The 15,750-nt window shown below is 38.4% G+C and overlaps 1 protein-coding gene across 3 annotated transcripts; it reads left to right on the top strand.

Moving 5' to 3' along the window:
• Positions 1-4,703: 4,703 nt before the first annotated feature.
• On the top strand, positions 4,704-7,704 carry LOC113327849 (influenza virus NS1A-binding protein homolog A-like). Of its 3 annotated transcripts, none has more exons than XM_026574973.1 (7): positions 4,704-4,775; positions 4,882-4,950; positions 5,069-5,465; positions 5,559-5,758; positions 6,528-6,604; positions 7,070-7,261; positions 7,392-7,704. In XM_026574973.1, the coding sequence occupies exons 2-6, from the start codon at positions 4,942-4,944 to the stop codon at positions 7,098-7,100; spliced, it is 714 nt and encodes a 237-aa protein (XP_026430758.1). In that variant the 5' UTR covers positions 4,704-4,775; positions 4,882-4,941; the 3' UTR covers positions 7,101-7,261; positions 7,392-7,704. The 3 variants fall into 3 exon arrangements, with proteins under 3 accessions (XP_026430758.1, XP_026430764.1, XP_026430767.1); XM_026574979.1 differs by having other exon boundaries at positions 6,528-7,013; positions 7,090-7,261; XM_026574982.1 differs by lacking the exon at positions 7,070-7,261 and having other exon boundaries at positions 6,528-7,013.
• Positions 7,705-15,750: the final 8,046 nt, after the last annotated feature.

The raw sequence follows: 15,750 nt of genomic DNA, 5'->3' as shown, positions 1-15,750 counted from the left end.
CATATTCCATTAGGAACCAGACAAGGACCAGCAGAAAAAGGCTCAAGAAGAGATGGGAGATGCAATGAAATCCATGGAGAATTGAAGGACTTCAAGAGTAAGATAGACAAACTTTTTGCGAAGTTTATGAAGGTATATCCCGAATATCTAAATTATTCAATGCTTTTCATTAAGGAATTTACATGTGGTGTTCACATATACTTCGTTTTCAGGAGACAACTTTTGAAGTTCTAAACTAAGGAATACAACAAAAGGGTTAAATGGATTTCATGGAGACTATGCTTAAGAGAGTTTTATTTATGTGGTATCATATATAAATTGGTAATTTTTACTATGTATAAGTATACTTATTCCTCAAGGAATAGTAAAGTTACACAGACTAATATTTATGGGTTTCAATGAACCATGTTAGTCATCAGTTTGAAGGAAATATATATTGCCATGTTCTAAATGGTGTTAGAGATAATCTATTAGGAGATACTGTGACCAGTTTGGCTCCAGCCAAGCTCTTCTACTTCACATCCATTAGGAGTATTTATATTGCTTCAGCAAGGGCGCAACATTGTGCAAATGAGGAAATTAATAATCTCCATTTTCCATATGAGATGTTTGATGTCTTCAACCTTTATGTTGGTCCTTTAGGAAGTTGCATCGCAAGAGCTCATAGTTCCCTGAATACATGCCTTTCCTTATTTCATTGGCGGTTGGTGGATTAGGCCATTTAGTTATTTGAAACATGTCGCATTCAATGGTTATATTTCTTTGCCCTCATTGTTAGTTGGTCATTACCAATTATGTAGTCTAATTTCAGTACTTTATGGTACACTGATTTTGGTGTTGTTCTATTTCAATTTTAGGCATTACAAGTAACCAAGCTCTATCATGAAATGCCTCAGTCTCGGGATGTCATTATTAGAAAACCACTTCCATTCTTCACATGACGATGCTCACATCAAGGACAATCTTTCTGTTACAAACAACATGACCACGATACCGGTATGAGGTATAGTGAAAGTGGAATGGTGGATCAGGTAAGTGACCAGCTGATCATGGATTCACTAATAATGCCCAACCTCAACTAAAATATTATTAGGAGCCATCATGAAATTGGATAATCGAGCAAAATAAAATAAAATAATGAGATTGGATGGCGGTGGACCTCTCATTAACAACGTGTACAATAAATAATATCGTGAGTTCTGTAAGTATGTTCTATAATGGAACATCTCATGCTAAATTACATTTTTATTGAAGCTGCATGACAATAGATATGTACTTATCATACATAGTTTTCTTTACTGTTTCAATAGCTTATTAGTTCAGCGGGTTAATGTTCAGTCATGCATGTATTTTGCTTTTCGTTAATCAACAGTAAAATGCTCAAATTGCTATTTTGATACGATTATGTCTTTATATAGTTTTATGCGTCTTTCTTTTACAAATGGTACATTATGAATCAAAATGCATAAACAAACAAAAACGGCGTCAAAACGGTCACTTTCCGGTGCGAAGCACGGGTTACTATCTAGATTTGTGTTGCTAAGAACGCGTATGGCTATTTATCGCTACAAGGTTGTTGAAATTCTAAAACCCACCTATTACGTATGTAATTATAATGTTTTTGTTTGGTTATTATGCTATTTATAAGCTGATTCCTCTTTTCTTCTTTGCTTTGTTTTCAGGTCCAAGAGCTGCAGTAGAGTCGCAGAATCTTCAAGGATAATTATATTATGACATTTCTCATGAATATTTGGAAGACCTCATAAGGGCTTAAAGCATTTGCTCATGAATATTTGGCATTTTCTACTATACTGTGGAGTGTTGTTCTTTCCTTTAGTCTTTTTCAATCAAAAAAATAAATCCATTTTTCTTATTTGCGGGTTCAGTTTCTTATTTTGTGAAGTTGTTGATGTTTGATTTTGATTGTCTACTTATATGTTGGTTTACATAAGGTAATCCGAAAAAGAGCAATTTAGCCAACAGTGAACGATGAACATATTCAACTTCATCCATTTTGGATAGAAATGCACCCATTTTGATTTTCCCTTGAAATTATTAATCAAATTATAAGTGAAGTTGTGCTTCTTTGAGGCTACTTATTCTCAAGCAGTGCTACTAATCATATACTCCCTCCGTCCCTAATTAGATGACCTACTTGGTTTTAAGTTTTGTCCCATAAATAGATGACCTATTTTTGTTACTATAAGAAATATGTATAATTTGATAGTTATGTTTATATTCGTTACATAGGTGTTTTAAAATGCTTTTCAACGGTATAAAGTTTACGAAAAACCGTGATATAGTTTAAGACCTCATAAGGTCCAAGAGCTGCAGTAGAGTCGCAGAATCTTCAAGGATAATTATATTATGACATTTCTCATGAATATTTGGAAGACCTCATAAGGGCTTAAAGCATTTGCTCATGAATATTTGGCATTTTCTACTATACTGTGGAGTGTTGTTCTTTCCTTTAGTCTTTTTCAATCAAAAAAATAAATCCATTTTTCTTATTTGCGGGTTCAGTTTCTTATTTTGTGAAGTTGTTGATGTTTGATTTTGATTGTCTACTTATATGTTGGTTTACATAAGGTAATCCGAAAAAGAGCAATTTAGCCAACAGTGAACGATGAACATATTCAACTTCATCCATTTTGGATAGAAATGCACCCATTTTGAGTTTCCCTTGAAATTATTAATCAAATTATAAGTGAAGTTGTGCTTCTTTGAGGCTACTTATTCTCAAGCAGTGCTACTAATCATATACTCCCTCCGTCCCTAATTAGATGACCTACTTGGTTTTAAGTTTTGTCCCATAAATAGATGACCTATTTTTGTTACTATAAGAAATATGTATAATTTGATAGTTATGTTTATATTCGTTACATAGGTGTTTTAAAATGCTTTTCAACGGTATAAAGTTTACGAAAAACCGTGATATAGTTTAAGAGATAAATCATTTCTAAATTTTACTAACATCCTTATCTTAAAAATTGTGCAAGCTACAATAAGGTCATCTAATTAGGGACAGAGGGAGTATTAAAATTACTGAATGCACCCGCCGATGACAGAAATGTGTCTTCAGAATATGAGAAGAATCAGGTTGACACTCAACCTATCAAGAAGAATATAGTTGTTGCCTCCTCCGACCAAGTAAGCTGAGCATGACATCGGGATGGGGCGAGGAGTGCTAATTGAAACCAAGACGATTACATGTTATAGAAATTTCCATTCTTCTTGAAACCAAGTTTAACTCTCTACCTAGCTTAATAATTGTAAAAGAAATGTATACAGTTCTTATAATTCAAAAAGATCTTACAATTTTATGGTTACATAAATACTCTGAATGTATGCAATTCTAAAAGAAAGAGTTACCCCAAATCAAAAATCCTAAGCATGCATCGGGGCGAGGCGAAGCCGAGCCACGACAAATCAAAAGTCCTAAGGGTAAAAAGCAACGTGCGACTTACCAAATCAAAAATTCTAAGCATACATCGGGACGGGACGAGGCGAAGCCGAGCCAAGCATTCATTGGGACCGGACAAGGCGAAGCTGAGCCACACCAAATGAAAAATCCTAAACATGCATTGGGACGGGGCGAGGCGAAACCTAGCCACACCAAATCAGAAATTCTAAGCCACGAGGCGTGGCGAAGCCCCTCGACACCAAATAAAAATGAACAATGGGGCGAGGCGAAGTCACATCACACCAAACCAAAAATATGGTTAAAAGTAAAAAAAAAATATAGTAGATGATTTTTGGGTTTGCCCGGGCGTAGCACGGGCACAAAATCTAGTTTCTTTTAAATAATGCAACTAAAATTTTTCATCAATTAATTAAATGTTTTTTCATTACAGGACTTGGACATGGTGCCCCATGTCGCCGAATGTTAAGTCTGTGGTAGTAGGCAATCGATCGTTTTACGTACTCATGGTGTTTGACTTCTTCCGCCGGACCTGCTGGACAATACGGCTTGTCAGCTATGAGACGCTTGAAAGCTACTGGATTATGCTAATCTTGTCCTTCGTAGAGATACTAAGGAGGTCAATTTGGGTAATTTTAAGAATCGAAGTTCAGCTCAATATAATGGCAAGAACAGATAGAGGGAAAAGCCCAGGACCAAATGATGGCTCCCAACAACAACAACATATAGCACTTCAAAGCATAAGAGTTGATGCAAATCCATCAGGGTCGAATGTTCTACGAGATATGAGAGTCCCGGAACTTCTGATTCAGTGGATGACACTCCGTGGGATCAGCGAAAGAACTTTGAATTAGGTTCATCAAGTGCTATTGTACGTGAGGATGTAAAGAATTTGGAACCTGATTTAGATAAGGTTGAGGAAGTGAATAAGGAGGAACTTCTCTACCATGAATTATTGCGGTTGGTTAATGAAAGCCAGAAGGCAAGATGTGATTTAACAGGTGATGAAGAAAATGTTGGTGTGACGTGTGATTTGAATGCTAGCCCTGTACGTGAGGATGTAAAGAATTTGGAACCTGATTTAGAGAAGGTTGAGGAAGTGAATGAGGAGGAACTTCTCTACCATGAACTATTGCAGTTGGTTAATGAAAGCGAGAAGGCAAGATGTGATTTAACAGGTGATGAAGAAAATGTTGGTGTGACGTGTGATTTGAATGCTAGCCTTGCGGACTTCAATTGTGAGCCAGAGGCACCGTTTTTTAATCCAGAGAAGCATGAAGTGGTCTCAACCAAATCTTCTGATACTCACTCTTCCTAACCTACCTCTTTTGATGTCCATTCCATTATAGATCAGGTAAATAAGTCATTAGTTCATCAAGCACTTCGTCTTGAGTTTATTGTTAATGTATATTTCTCATTCCTGATTCCAGTTTTTAACTTCATATCTTTTGTTTATGTAGTTGAGGCAAGAAGTTGAAGAGTTTAAGGTTCAACAACTTCAAAAGACTAGTCTATTGGAGATGAGACTGGTACTATTAACTTGTATTACTTTTGTAGATTATGCATTTGTTTCTGTATATGAGAAGTCGGGTATATTTCTTTAACGTGTCTGCATGAAACTAAGAATTTTTTGCCTTGGTTTTTCAGACTGAGTTGGAAATTCAAATTCAACAGTTGACAGAGCGTGTCAAAGAACTGGAGTCTCAGCTGATTCCTTCAACTGCATATGTAGAGAGTCTGGAGACGTGTTCTGCTGATAAGTCTCAGCTGATTCCTTCCACTGCATATGTAGAGAATCTAGAGACGTGTTCTGCTGATACCATGGACATGGAGGGGTTCCTTGGAAATAATAAGCTAGTATTCTTATTTGGTGGATACGACGGGACTACTTGGTTGTCAAACGTGGACTGTTATTCACCTCTTAGTGACACCAAGAAACGTCTAGGACCAACAAACTTAGACTGTTCACATGCCGCAGCTGCTGCCCTCTGTGGTGTCATTTACATAATTGGTGGTGGAGATGGTACTGTGTGGTTCAATACAGGTATTATACATATCATTTACCTGAACTTGTTCCATCACTTAGATTCAGTTCTCCACTTTGCTTGGGACTGACTTCATTTTTTTTTATCTTCAGTTGAATCTTACAATCCACAAAGAAATGGGTGGACCCCACGTCCTTCATTAGCACGCAAAAAGGGATGCTTATCCGGGGTAAATTTAGGTAATAAAATTTATGCAATTGGTGGAGGAGATGGAGTCAACTGTTTTACAGATGTAGAAATGTTTGACCCTGTCGCAGGGAGGTGGATCCCTACTCAGTCCATGCTACAAAAGGTATTTTCTTTGCTTATCATTTTATGTAATAACACATGATACATGGAAGTCCTATGAGAATGTCGACCTGGCCTGAAGCTGAACCATGTTGATGCTCTGTTAGCTAGCACGTGTCTTATTCAACTCTAGGTCTTGCTTGTTTGCTGAGCAGACAACTGCTGTAGCCTTTTTTTTATCATCATTGGCATCTTCTATGTACTAGGAATGGTGGGCGTACATACGACTTCAGATGATGAAGACTTAGCTGGCTTAGACCTATCTACAAATTCTTTATCTATTGATCAACTAATAACATAAGCCTTTCTCTTTGGACCAAAAGTACTTCCTCCACTTAAAACACTACTACAGGCAACCCCTTTCTTTCATGCCGAAAGAAATTGTCCTCTCTGTATCATAATTATCTTTATGATAATTATCCACTTTATGAAACTGCTGTGTTCAGAGTTTGATAATTATCTATTTGTTTTTATCCACTTTATGAGTTTGCCTATGCATCTGCTCCTTCTGGAGACTTTGTTTATGATGTACTTTTTGGTGGTACTAGATCGGGTGAAAGGTCAAGTCCCAATCACTAGCCATTGGAATATCCAGGAAGACCAGTCCTACGACCCATAGATCCTGGTTGTGAAAGCTTTGAATATGCCTGTAAAAAGCGCAAGACTTCTTCGTGAATCGCTGAATATACTTGTTGGTCGAATCAGTCTATATCTTGATTGGCTCCCCTAAAGATCGGTTATACTGAACGAGATTAATGTTTGTTTTCTTTCAGAGATCTTCTAGTGTTGTAGCTGAGCTCAACGATGCAATTTATGCTGCTGGGGGTTATGGTGGAGAAGGCTACTTGGAGTAAGTAACCACTTCATTGTACTATCAAGAAAAATTGGTTCTTGGGTACTCGGAAGGTTGAATATAATATACAAAAACCTCATGGTTACATCGTATACCTAGATGGATGACTCAGTGAGATCATTGTGAAATACCATGCTCTGTAATACTCCCACCTTTAAGTTAATATCTATTAATTCTAAGATATAGGAAAGATGCTGCTGCACCATTGGTAACTCAGATGCATGTTACATGGAATAGCAGTTCACAGTGGTTGCTATGGATTTCTCATACTTTGTTTTATTGACGATATTGTGTATAACAGTTTAGCTGAGCGATTTAATCCGAGAGAAGTAGTTTTTTGGTCCAGCATCCCAAGTATGAAGACTTGAAGAGGATGTCACTCCTTAGTCGCTATGAATGAGAAAATGTAAGTGAATTCTCTTCTTTTGCAAGTTTGTAATTCGTCTGTCTTTGTTTATTCAGTTGCCCAACTTCCTCTGCAGATACGCATTAGGAGGATATAATGGAGCGAACATGGTCTCAAGCGTTGAGGAATTTGATCCTCGTAACAACACATGGATAACACGTGATGAAATGAAGGAAGCTAGAGGATATGCAACTGCGACAGTCTTTGGAGAATCAATCTTTGTTATTTCAGGGCTGAAAGATGGCGAAGTATTGACAGAAATGATATTGATTATTTTTTCTGAACAATGTCTTTTGCTTGTTTTTTTTTCCCCCTCAGCAATCCCAGACGTATGTTTGCCAACTGAAATCTTTACTCTGTCGTGCCAATGAATTTCAGGTGGAGTGTTACAAAGAAGGTCAGGGTTGGTCCGTGGCTAACCTTAAAGGTGCAGGGAAGAGATGCTTCTTCAGCGCAATTTGCATGTAAAATGTGTAGTTAGGAGGAGCAAATCAGAACTTATTTGTTGATCCCCGGCGGGCTTTTGTTGATAGTTGTGTATTACAACACATCCTAGTTAGAACCAAGCGAAATATAAAAACTAGATAGAGAGTATATCTCAGTTATTGCATGTAATGGCAATTGTAAGATCAATCTTAGCTTATATAATGACAACTCTCTTTATTGATGTTTAGAAAATCTCTCAAAACTAAACACAAGCTCTAATCTTGCTCGTATGATCAACCACAACTTTGGTGACCATATATATATAGAACTATGAATTCCTTTTCCTAGTCCTATTACCTTATTACATGTCTTTCCTTTTTTTAGAATTAGATGACTTCTAATTCCTTTAGGATTACATCAATTTTCTAATCTTGTCCTAACCAGCTTGTTAGTGACTTCTATGTTGAAGTTAATCCAACATTCTCCCCCTTAAGCTTCAACTGTGCTTGTGAGAAATCTTTTGCATGTATGATGGTGCTTTCGTCTCCCATGGCTCGGTGTAGACAAGCTCTGATACCAATTAATGGTAAAAACACTAACAAGGCTTGACAACAACCACTTTCTTTAAAACTCTCATATTTACTTCACAATGGAAACCACCGTTCAGCTACTTGGTCTTGCTCGGTTCTCTTCCTGACTGATTTCTTAACCAACCAAGAGCTCCACTCCAACTCGAAAGCCACTCACTACCATCGTGGTCAATCATGATCTAACACCATCAATTTAATTGCATCAGTTCTCCGCAGTCTTCACAACGGCTATCACAAGCTCCATTACTTCCATCGGTAATTATCATCACCACCGATAACAATCAACGCCTGTATTTTCTTCTATTGATGATCACGCAACATGACATCATCACCATTATCTTTCTTATTTAGCTTTGAAGCATTGAACCTAAGAAATCATTCAATATCTCCACTACTTTTTACGGCCCGACTTGCTTCGAATCCAAATATGACACAGTGTGTCAACAATTCTTGTTGACCCACGAACCAAATCACTATATCTTGGTTTAACTTCCAACATCCTCCCTTAAACCAAGATATCCATAACATGAATTCTGTAACCCTCTTCTTCCATTGATCGACGTTTGCACGTCCTTGTCTTTTCTCATTTTCTATTCCTCTTCTTCCATTGGTAAACGTTAACACGTTCTTGTTCTTTATCATACCGGAATTCTGTCATCACTATCAAATCAGTAAACACAAATTCACAAACCTCTTTTCTTCCTACACATTCTTCTTCATCGCAGCGGAACACAAACCTTAGCAAGCTAGAAACACCTCATTATGCTCTATACAACTTGCTAACCAAACATAAAACAAAATCCTTTAAATCATCACTGAGCATTGTAGCTCACCTTCAACTCTTGTTTACCCAATTCACTCGCAGGATTTCCCATCACTTCCCAGCACAAATTCGGGCTGTCCCATTGACAACACCAATTACCGTTTTGATAACACCAGCTTGTTAGTGACTTCTATGTTGAAGTTAATCCAACATTCTCCCCCTTAATCTTCAACTGTGCTTGTGAGAAATCTTTTGCACGTATGATGGTGCTCTCGTCTCCCATGGCTCGGTGTATACAAGCCCTGATACCAATTAATGGCAACTGTAAGATCAATCTTAGCTTATATAAAGACAACTCTCTTTATTGATGTTTAGAAAATCTCTCAAAACTAAACACAAGCTCTAATCTTGCTCATATGATCAACCACAACTTTGGTGATCATATATATATAGAACTATGAATTCCTTTTCCTAGTCCTATTACCTTATTACATGTCTTTCCTTTTCTTAGAACTAGATGACTTCTAATTCCCTTAGGATTACATCAATTTCCTAATCTTGTCCTAACCAGCCTGTTAGTGACTTCTATGTTGAAGTTAATCCAACAGCATGACCAGTCTTTTATGTCAGCTTCTGGGGATAACGCATGACTGTAATCTTACATGCTTATATATTAGCTGTATGCATGATTTGGAAGGCTATTTGGGTTTAGAATTTGAAAGCCAGGAAAAAAAACTTCACTTTAGCCAAGTCCATTTTAACCACTATCATGTCTTTTATGGGATAATGAGTTGACTACGGTTTATGCTCTCTTTTTGCTCTCCCTTTAACAAAAAGCAAAAGTGAAATCTTTGTTTCAAACTTCAAATTCAAAGGTGTATATTGCATAAGCTACCGATTCCAAAATAACCAGTGACACTGTATAGATTAAGAAAAAAAAAAGCCCAGTGTGGGTGGGAATGGGGCATAAGCCATCCCTCTTGGCTGCAGATTGTGGATCACTGGCCGCGGCTGAATAGCCTGCTATAAGATCTTCTCGAAGTCAGAGGCACAAGTTTCAGAATAATATCACTGTTTCATAGTTGTGCCAAAAAATCAAGGCTTAATTGGGGCCCTGGAAAATAATTGGGGGCTTCACCAATTTTGTTTGCACCCCAAAAATTTCAGGGGCGTATCAATATTAAAGTGAAAATACTGTTTTACCCCTTTTTTTTTAATCAAAATTTTAAAATCAAAATCAATTTATTTATTTTCGAATTTTATGTTTGCAAAAAAAAAAAAAAATCGGCTCAAACTTGTATGAAAAGTCGTCATGAAATTTTCAAAAAATTAACGACCCTCAAGAGTCGTCATTGTTTCAGTGACGACTCTAAATAGTCGTTATTGTTCTAAAAAGGTGATTTGCTCGGACACGAAGAAGTAATTTTTATAGAAAGCGCTGACCATCTCGTCCCAATTGGATATGTTGTTAGGCGCGATGCTGTTGTACCAGGTCTACGCCCTCCCCGTAAGTGATTTCGAGAATTCTTTCAGACGGAGAACACGATTGTATTCATTCTCTCCCAAAGATTCTAAGAATCGAGAGATGTGTTCATGAGCGTTACCAGTACCATCGTAGGGGAGAACTGAAGAGAGGTGTATCCTCTTGGAAGAGGAATTCGTTGAACATCTTGATGGTACTACGGCTGATGTTGGTGCGCCTCCATCATGTTTCCTTTGCCTCAGTTTTGGAGAAGTTGTTCCAGGTCTTCACGCGTGATGAAGTTGGATGGCCAGTCCATCTCCCTTGGGCGTTCAGGAGCAACACGAGCTTCTTCATTCATGTGGGTCTGAGTGGAAACGCCTGCTCTGTATGTATTGAAGGCATCCCTTGCTGGCTCCAGGGGTTGCCGTGAGTCTTGTGGAAATCGTTCAGTTAAGGTTTTAAGAAAAGTGAGTACCTCTTTCTAAGTTGCAGCCATATCCGTTTGAGTCTTAGCAAGAGCTTCCTGCCTCTCCATCAAGTCTGCGATGGTAATAGGAGATGGTCCTCCTCTTGCTCCTGAGGCTCCTCGTCCTGATGAAGGAGTAGAAGTTGTTGCTCTGGTGATCGACGGAGGCGTTACACTTGAGGCGATGCCGGGATTCGCGGCTGCTCTGGCTCTGGTGATAGGAGGCGTTACGCTTACTGGGACCTCTCTTGCTTCGCTGGCGTTGGTGGTAGAAGAGATGACTCCACGAGATGTATTGATGACAGTAGCTCCACTGACATGTACATCAATATTGAAAGTGTTATCTGCACTAGCTCCTTCAGAATTGATTGCTGATCCTGACCTAAGTTCTACCATCTTGAAACAGGTTGATGATTAAATTGAATCTAAGATCTACCCCTTCGAAATTGATGAAATTGAATCATATTTTGAAGAAATTGACTTTACAACCGAGAGATTAACCTTCCACTGTGGTCGCCAATTGTTTATGGGTGAAAATTATTTCTGCCGGTTTTGGTAATTTGGGGTGTGTGAATGAGAAATGAATCTAAACCCTAAACAAATGCACTGCACGGGAGTGCTTGTGCTTCGAGAAATCAATCTGTACAATTCTGGCCTAAACCAAGAAATGGTCGTTCCAGACTTGCTTCGGTCACAAAGTGAAGGAGATGGGGTTGATCTTAGGGAGGGAAGAGAAGAAGGTGTTGAGATTGCGAAGGTATTGGATGTGTATGACTTGTATCAGAAAGCTGAACTGGCTTGCAGAATGTAAGCTATCAATTCTGGTGTTTGGATACAATTGTATCAATACTTGGTTTCTGTTGTCTTTTTCTGGAAATACGGAGGAGAACCTATTTGCCTTACCCACGTCTCTCGTGGGAAGTGGAGTGATGGAGTAGTGGAGTTGCGTGTGTTAGTGTCACACGATCAGTCTTTCCCACTTTTCCCATCATCACTAACCGTCCATGTCTTCCTAACACGTTCTTGTGATGGCGTGTTGTGCGCTGCACGCTGTAAACCGCCAGACCAATACCCCAGTATGTATCCCCCAGTTTGTGACATGATTAATGTCTCGATCGTGGATCGTGGGACCCACAGAAAGCAGCATGTGATGCTAGATTAAATAACTAAGTTATTTAGGAAGTCGATATTTGTGAAATATCCTGTGCATTCTATGTATGTAATGCATCGAATATATTCAACGTGTATGAAGCATCGTTGTTTTAAGGCTTAACGGTGTAAGTCGCGAAAAATAGCATCACGTCCAGCCATCTTCGAGTGATCGTTTGGAGGTTGTACAGGTAAGCCCTGACTTGGCCGATCACTCTGTGTGGAAGAGTGGTGGACGTTGATCGTGGTTATACCTCACTGGTTTCCTAACTCCTGTCTTAGGCTGTCCGTAATAAATGGATAACTAGTGGTTGTTTAAAAGACGTGTTCCCTGTTATTTATAATTCTTGCAACAACAAACAAGCCTCTATTGTAGATATAATTATTGATGGTCGATGGTTTGGTTCTTTCAAGTATCATTTGTATGCAAATGAACATATGAAATTAGATCTACTAAGAAGGGACTTCAAAGCTGCTCCATTTTTGATTCAGGGGGGCGATGAGGTTGAATTCCTGAACAACTTTTAAACTTGTGCTTGGTATGATGCTTTAGCAGGAGAGAGTACCGATGTTTCATTTGAGAAGTTCTTGTGGAAGAAGTTTATCCCTCCAAAGGTAAGCTTCATGTTGTGGATTATTTTTAATGATTCTTTGCCAACCAGAGACATGTAAAGTCATAGAGGGGTGTAGGTGGATAATGCATCTTGTGTATCGTGCAACTTGGAAAATGAGTCTACAAATCATGTGTTTCTGCATTGCAAGACTACGTTTGAAATTTGGGATTATTTCATAAAAGCATTCCTTATTTCTTGGCCTTTACCAACTTCAGTTCTACAATTGTTTGAAGCTTGGAGTTGGAATGTCTTAAGCAGAAAATGTAAGGTAGTATGGAGTCTTAATTTGGAACGTTTGGAATGAGAGAAACAATAGAGTTTTTGAGGGAGACATGTAATACCCCAATAATCGGCGGTGGTTGTCCAAGAGAATATAAGTAATGGTTTGTCCTTTCTTGATACTGAGTCCTTTTCAACACAATTGGCTCAAGAGTTGGAAGAAAACTCTGTAGTTAAGCGTGTTCAGGCGGGAGAAATCCATGGATGGGTGACCATCCGGGAAGTTTCTGCTGGATTACCGCAGCTATGCCCGTTGAAAACCCCACAATGGCGGATAACTGCAGTGGCTAAGTTGGGACAATATCGGTGGAGGGACGGGTAATTACAAATGGTATCAGAGCCGATGAAGGGTCAGCTGCCGAGGGTGGGAAGGTACTCTGGACGGGGTTGGTCCAGGTTCTTCTCATGAGGGGCAGGGAACGTCGGAGATACAAGATCTGGTCTTGAGAATATATTCAGGAGCCGAGGACGACTCCAATTTAAGGTGGTGGTATTGTAATATCGATGGATGGACGGGTAATTACAAATGGTATCAGGGCCGATGAAGGGTCAACTGCCGAGGGTGGGAAGGTACTCTGGACGGGGTTGGTCCAGGTTCTTCTCATGAGGGGGAGGGAACGTCGGACATAGGATATCTAGGCTTGAGAATATATTCAGGAGCCGATGACGACTCCAATTTAAGATGGTGGTATTGTAATACCCCGATATTTGGCGGTGGTTGGCCGAAGGGAATATAAGTAATGGTTTGTCCTTTCCTGACATCGAGGCCTTTTCAACACAATTGGCTCCAGATTTGGCAGAAAACTCTGCAGTTAAGCGTACGCGGGCAAGAGCAATCTAAGGATGGGTGACCATCCGGGAAGTTTCAATATCGGTGGAGGGACGAGTCATTACATGACTTATATTCCCGAAGAACAGCCTAGTAATATCAATCATATCACAATAATCTTGATCGTACGGTGACAAAACAAGAGTCATTACAGGACTTATATCCCGAAGAACAACCTAGTAATATCAATCATCTCACAATAATCTTGATCGTATGGTAACAAAACAAGATATTGTGGAATCACAAAGGAATCACTTTTTATCTGTCTTATCAGAGATTAAATCTCGAGAAAATCTTAGAGAAGATATTATTCAGTATGATAGAAAACAGCAAGATCAGAACACGCAACTACAGAGAAAATAGTTGGGTCTGGCTTCAGAATCCCAATGAAGTCTTTAAGCCGTTAACCTATAATGGTTTTAGAAAAACCTAGGTTAAAGGAGAATTGATTCTAGTCGCAACTAGTATCACACATAAGGTGTGGGGATTAGGTTTCCCAATTGCTATAGTTCTCCCTTATATAGTCTTCAAATCAGGGTTTGCAATCAATGTTACCTTGGTAACAAAACATTCAATATTCATGGTTAGATGAAAACCTGATTACACAAAAATGAAAAATGACTTCATTTAGATATAGGTAACCGTACCTAAACGTGTACACCTTGTTGACTCAACAATAATTAACCGAAGTTATCCATATGAGCACTTTCATATCAACCTTATTCATCTTAACCATAACTACTTCAAATGACTCAAATGAGACTAGTTCTATAGTTTTTCAATTGTTTATATTCTCGTAGATGTATATAAGACACAATTGAAGCAAAATCGATTTTGATTTACTCGAATCAATTCACGAACATTATAGCAACGGTTTGCAAAAGATTGCATTCCTTATTATGTAAATGTATTAGTTCATGAACAAACCGATTTTAGAACATAACCTACCCAGGTATGCAAACAGGTACACACACCTTAGTGTTCGGACTAAGTTTGGGTTTGCTAGTATGCGAACGGGTACGCGTACCTTTTCTTAGTTGAACTCTGGAACTTGAACTTACGCCAGTACACATACGAGTATGCAAACTAAGTTCTCGTACTTTAATTAACCAACCAGTACACATACGGGTATGCATACTATGGTTCCGGACTTGGAATAACTTGCAACAGTTAGCATACAATTACGCATACTGTGCTACATCCAATCATGGTTAATTTGTTCTAAACTCTCATTTCAATCATTGAAACATTCTTGGAAGATGGGAATAGCTGTCTCACATGCACAAACTATTATCTTCAAAGCAATTTTCAAGTGATCGAATGATTAATACGAAACATTCCGAATCTACATCAAATGACTGTCTTACACAAATCATGTAAGATATTATTAGGCGATTTTCACATGATCATGTTTTGAATTTCGTCAAGAATATAAGATGAACTTGGTTAAAGAGAAAGCTTACCAACACATATTTCGAGAAATATGTAAGCGAGTTAAACTCAGCTCGAAATATCAAACGTGTATAGTCGAAGTCTGTATAGATATACGACATTTGTCCCAAATAAGAGATAAAGTAGATATACTTTTGAGTGATATATGAGTTTAAGTCTCCACATACATTTTGTTGATGAAGTTCCACAAGCTCCCCTTAGTATTTCTTCGTTTTCAATCAATGAATGCCGTGAAATCTAAAGCTCAACTACACTTTCTATCCTAATCCGAGACATAGCTATAAGTAGACTAGAAATCAAGACTTATCGTTTTGGAAACTAAACTTGACAAACAAGATTGAGAGAGCAACGCTTGCGAGTACGACCGAGCAGTGCTCTAACAGAGACGGTGGTATGAGAATAGTAGGGATGATAGGTCTTATAGTGCATGTTCTGTGCTAATGAATTTTGGGCATTAATCCTTAACAACATGTCTTGTAAACTCACATGTATAAAAGAGAGTTAGAAATTCATAAGAGAACTGAATCTATCTCGATCCGGACATGTTAAATCCATTTCCATTTTTATTCTAACCGGTTTGCATGTTAAATCCACGTCTAAGACTTTCCCTGTATCTAACAAGAGTTGTTCTACAAAAGTCTTATCTTCAAGATAAATAGGCAGATGAAGGAGTTGGATCCAGAATACAGCTTATGTAAAACATT

The sequence above is a fragment of the Papaver somniferum genome, chromosome 1 (assembly GCF_003573695.1).
Source record: "Papaver somniferum cultivar HN1 chromosome 1, ASM357369v1, whole genome shotgun sequence".
Taxonomy (NCBI): domain Eukaryota; kingdom Viridiplantae; phylum Streptophyta; class Magnoliopsida; order Ranunculales; family Papaveraceae; genus Papaver; species Papaver somniferum.
Note: the sequence above shows the minus strand (reverse complement) of the source record. Positions and strands in the feature narration are given on the sequence as shown.

Coding starts and splice junctions, on each gene's coding strand:
- LOC113327849 (XM_026574973.1), top strand. Junction 5,466..5,558: donor TACTGTGTGGTTCAATACAG/GTATTATACATA, acceptor TTTTATCTTCAG/TTGAATCTTACAATCCACAA. Junction 5,759..6,527: donor CTCAGTCCATGCTACAAAAG/GTATTTTCTTTG, acceptor GTTTTCTTTCAG/AGATCTTCTAGTGTTGTAGC.